This window comes from Centruroides sculpturatus, unplaced genomic scaffold (assembly GCF_000671375.1).
Source record: "Centruroides sculpturatus isolate CEXI.00-Female unplaced genomic scaffold, Cexi_2.0 scaffold2977, whole genome shotgun sequence".
NCBI classification, from domain to species: Eukaryota; Metazoa; Arthropoda; class Arachnida; order Scorpiones; family Buthidae; genus Centruroides; species Centruroides sculpturatus.
The window spans coordinates 1-5,157 of record NW_019387407.1 but is presented as its reverse complement, the minus strand read 5'-3'; the positions used below and the strand labels follow the sequence as shown (position 1 = coordinate 5,157).

The window sequence follows — 5,157 nt, the reverse complement described above, 5'->3', positions numbered from 1 at the left end:
ACACAGTAGTATGATATATATATTTCAGATGTAATTCCATGGTTGGAAAGGAGGGTGGACGTCAGATTCTTAATTTAGGAAGTGGATGTTGGAACATCGGAATAATACTTCACGAATTATGCCACGCTATTGGATTGTATCACGAACATAATCGACCAGATCGTGATAAATATATAAAAATTTTATGGAATAATATTACAGATGGTATGTTATACTATTCAATGTACTTTTATGCATAAAAGTTTGAACTGATGCCTTTTCTTTAACAAACAGAATTTAAGACGGAATTTCAGTTGTACGATAAGAATATCTTGAGAATATGTGACCATTATAGTTACGATAGCATTATGCATTATGGTCCTAAATCCTTCGCTAAAGATGGTAAAATAAGTTTAATGCCAATTCTTCCAAATGTTACCATTAAAGAAGTTTACGAATGGCAAATTTTGTCAGAATCCGACATCGAATGTATTAACAAGTTATACAAATGCAAATAAATTCTGATGTAAATATATAAATAAAATTTAGTTCATTATGTGAATTTTAATGCTAAAACTTTATTTTATGCAGAAAATAATTAAATTTTTTCTTTCTTAGATGGTATTGAATATCTTAATTCATATAAAAGTATTTTTTGTGCTCTATACTTAATTTGTCTAATATAAATTATTTGCGTGCGGCATTGGGACAAATAATGATGCAGTATATTTAAGTTTATATGACAATTGCTCACTCNACTTTATTTTATGCAGAAAATAATTAAATTTTTTCTTTCTTAGATGGTATTGAATATCTTAATTCATATAAAAGTATTTTTTATGCTCTATACTTAATTTGTCTAATATAAATTATTTGTATTGTCTCTAAATTGATTTATGTTGTCTACGAAAACAATTTATTTATAACCATAACAACTTTGAGAGTCCTAAGTACGCATCCTCGTATGAAGCCCAAATCACACTATACTTGATACCTTATAACATTCGTATCCGAACTAGTTTAGGAGCAAACTGTGACTTATACTTGTTTGCGAGTATTTGCGGCTCCTGACAGTACAACAGGCTAAAGATTCCCTGTGTCTAGAACCGTCACTGTTTATATTAATAAAAATAAAGTGAAGATTGGCAAGTGTGATGGATTCATTCGATGGTTTCTAACTTCTTGTTACTAGGCTCGGTAGAGGCACGCCGTCAAGTAGGCGAGCGAGTTACCGAACGAACGGTTTAACAAAGCAAACCAGTCTTATATATGTATACTAGATGATAAGCACGACGTTTCCGGGCAAAAAATGATAACAAAAATTAGGAGTACGAAATAATCTAATAATCCTAATTTTTACTGTTGTTATTTTATGCCCAAGCAAAGACGGGCTAATCTGCTAGTATGCGAATAAAATCTTTGTAATTATTTACAAATTTTCATCAAATATTAAAGAGGCAACTGAAAACATTTTCCTAGGTATACTTGCTGCATTTTGAGGAAAACTTGCTTTTTTATCTGAATTAAATTCTTGGAGAATTTCCTAGCTAATAGTATGAAATTACTTTTCAGCACTCTGTCACAATCCATGATTTCAATAATGATGAGCTTGAGAAAAACATCTCAATGTTTAAAATAAGTATTTAATAGAAATAACAATCCACACAGATGACATGTAATTTACTTAAAATCAGTTATGTATTGACTATCTAGTTTATTGTTGATATTTGTATAAGACAGATTGAATTTTTATCAAAAATACGTTAATTAGACGAATATTTGATTAAAACTAGACATTAGTAATTCAGTCCATAGACATTAGTAATTCAGTCCTATAAATCCGTTAAAAATAATTAAATGTTACTCCTTTATTATTAATTAATGTCTTATTATGCAATAATATAACTGTTTTTAAAAAAGATATTAAATTTCATCTAAAACTTAATATTAAATTTAACTTATCAAATTTTTTTACGAATTTGCACTCAAATGGATTATATTGTAAAGGAAAAAATATTAAATAAGAAATATTTAAAAATTTTAGATTATAATATTCAAATAATGAAATTGAAATTAGATGCTTCTTAAGATATTGATATTATAGATTTACTATTTTGCTATTGAAGGCTACCCATGCAGTTTCTGTCACGTGACAGCAATAGACACGTGTAGTCGATCGTTTACGTAATATCTAATCAAAAATATTTTCTCTGTTAATGAAATCTGTTTTTGATTCACTTACGGGCCTTAGATATTAACGATTTATTAATAAATTAATGGCTAAAACGTTAATCGAATTAACGTTATTTTGATAATGAATTTTTCGACTATTTTACATCTTTTAATGTTGAATATAGCAAATAATAACAATAATAAATTTGTAAACTAATAAATCTGAAGTTTAAGGTTAATTTTTACTTGTCTGGCTTCATTATATATAAGAGGAAAGGTATCGGAGATTCGTTTAAAAATGACAAACCAAGATTTTTACAGTTTTGGACTCTGGGAACTTAAAATGTCCAGAAATGTAAAAAGCAATTCTGTTTTTTTCTGTACTAGTGGATGTTAGTGTGTATGCAGCATGATTTTTTTCACCATGTTTGAAGCTCGATTCTTGTGCTTTTTGTCTAAAATTTTTGAAATATTNGCACTTAGGAATCTCAACAACCTACACCCTCTGGTTAGGAAGATTCTAAACTATATACCTTGTGCTCAGAACTCCTATTCCCTCGAATGGGTGAGAGGTCATCAGGGTGTCCTAGGTAATGAACGTGCAGATCTACTTGCCAGGGAGGCTGCAACGATCGGTACCTCTGGCCCTTTCAATTATTCAGTGCTACCTGCTTCTTTTCTTAAGCTCCAGCATTGGAACTACAGCTTGGATCTCTGGCAGCAGAGATGGGATAGTTACAATGGCCTTGCCAGGAACTTTTTTCCATCTATTCATGACCACCTTTCTAACCACTGGGTTAGTCCGGACTATGAAACCACGCAATTCTTCACTGGGCATGGGAGATTCCGGGCCTACTTACAGAGGTTCGGCAAATCTACAACGGACATCTGTACCATCTGTAATTGCCGTGATGGGGTTGAGCACTATGTATACATGTGTCCAATGACCGAGGATGCTAGGCATGAGCTTGCCCTTGCTCTTAGCCACAGGGGAATTAACTGGCCATGTGAACTTCATGTCCTTCTTAAGGATAGTGACACCTACAAAGCATTCAAAAAATTGATTCATATGTATCACATACGCTCTGTCATTCACTAAGTTAGTCAAGTCAGTCATCAGGCATTATTTTCATTTGCTTCTTGCACATTATTGTATATACATATCATTATTGTTCTGCTGCAGCATATATCTGTATAATATTTATTATTACTATTAGTATTGTCTATTTTAATTTACCGTACATGTTATTCTACTCTCACGTTTTGTATAATATCGGCTGATTTATATTGGTCATCTTACCTTCTGTTCATACTTTTCAATTGTCATACTGTTTGTACGTTATCTGTCTGTTATTATGTATGTATTTACCTGTGCTTTGACATATCTCTGTAATTAACCCGATTATGCTCTTGCGGTATCGGGAATAAATAAAGATAAAGATAAAGACTTCGCAAGGTAACGTTTTCGGCCCCACCCTTTCGACCTTCAGCCATAAAAATTTAATAGTATCAAATTATCAATCCCCCCTAACACACAAAACTTCCTGCAAAAGTTCAGAAATTTTCGACAAAATATACAGGAGTTATTAAGCTTCAAAGAGCGTAAAAGAAATCTTATTGCACATATCCAAACATACAGGGAAAAAAACCAAATACAGTATTTTTGAATTTCTTGACGTTTCAAGTTGTCCCGAGTCTAAAAATGTAGAAATCTTAGTGGGTCATTATTTGACCGATCGTCACACTTTCCCTCTGTTATAACAATCGGAAAAGTAAAAACACTGTCCGAATAAAAATGAACAACGGAGGAGTACTTTACGGATCCGACCGAACCTGACTACACTATAAATAAGCAATCATACGGATGAGAGTAAAGCCCTCCAAGACCTGACTCGTACTTAGATTATAAAAATATTGGTATATTGAGGATAAGTACTACACTTACCACTTTAAACTCTGATCTGACCTTCTTTATAATAGTTAAATAAAACATAGAAAATAGTTAAATTCGAAATGAAACCAATCTAGTTTTATATCACTTATCTAATTACTTAAATCTGAAATCTTGAAGCAAACAAAACAATCTAGATTTAGACTTTAAAAAATAGATTCCGAAATGACAATCCTACCGAACACGTGANATTATTAATATATAATTATATGTACAGTACCTAATTTATATATAATTTATATGTAATACTGTACAGACAATTGTTAAACTCAACTTACCCGCCTAAACTCTCCGTAGCGTGGCGCTGGACGGCGGAAAATAGTTCGGCTGCTCGTCCGCGATGACGAGTTGGCGATGACGTTTTACCGCGTTTTACGCGTCCCTTTATACGAATACTGCCGCAATTTTTTCGCCGCGTTAAAGGAATCTACGTTATTGGAACCCGCGTTATAGGGGGTCTACTGTATATATAAACTTCTGATTTGAACCGGAAGTCACGTTACTTTAATTCAAAATGTTCACCTGCACGGAGTTAGAGAGATAACCGGCACGACTCAATTGCTAACAGAGAAAGTATGATGTACAGGGAAAGACACTACTAAAAGAATTGAGAACATTGTGACAAAAAATTGCAGCCCGGCATTGCGACGATGTCACAATAAATAATCGCTCGTTAAAATTAGTTTGGTTTATTTGATTACAGCAATGCGATGCGAGAGCAATTTTCCGAGAGTGATACATTCCGGAAAGACTTTTATTGGAAGCTGGACCCTATTTAGATGTTACAAACGCGAGGAAAACTCAGAAAACTCCACGTTGGACATGCCCGAACTTACGACTAACTACCAATGTTCGGTGGTTTTATCCACTAGGCCACTGGAGGGCACTTATTAGAAAATACTGTTCAGGAATGAAAAGAAACCAGAGTCGTTAATTAATGTGGAAAATTAAATACTTATAGACATCTGTACCATCTGTAATTGCCGTGATGGGGTTGAGCACTATGTATACATGTGTCCAATGACCGAGGATGCTAGGCATGAGCTTGCCCTTGC

The 5,157-nt window shown here is 33.2% G+C and overlaps 1 protein-coding gene across 1 annotated transcript; it reads left to right on the top strand.

The window, feature by feature from the left end:
- The first annotated feature begins 15 nt into the window (after positions 1-15).
- Positions 16-552, top strand: LOC111616407 (zinc metalloproteinase nas-13-like). The gene is made up of 2 exons (XM_023357825.1): positions 16-204; positions 274-552. Exons 1-2 carry the CDS (start codon positions 39-41, stop codon positions 495-497), a joined length of 390 nt encoding a protein of 129 aa, XP_023213593.1. The 5' UTR covers positions 16-38; the 3' UTR covers positions 498-552.
- The last annotated feature ends 4,605 nt before the right edge of the window (positions 553-5,157 follow it).

Coding starts and splice junctions, on each gene's coding strand:
- LOC111616407 (XM_023357825.1), top strand. CDS start 39: ATGGTTGGAAAGGAGGGTGGACGTCAGATTCTTAATTTAGGAAGTGGA. Junction 205..273: donor ATGGAATAATATTACAGATG/GTATGTTATACT, acceptor TTTAACAAACAG/AATTTAAGACGGAATTTCAG.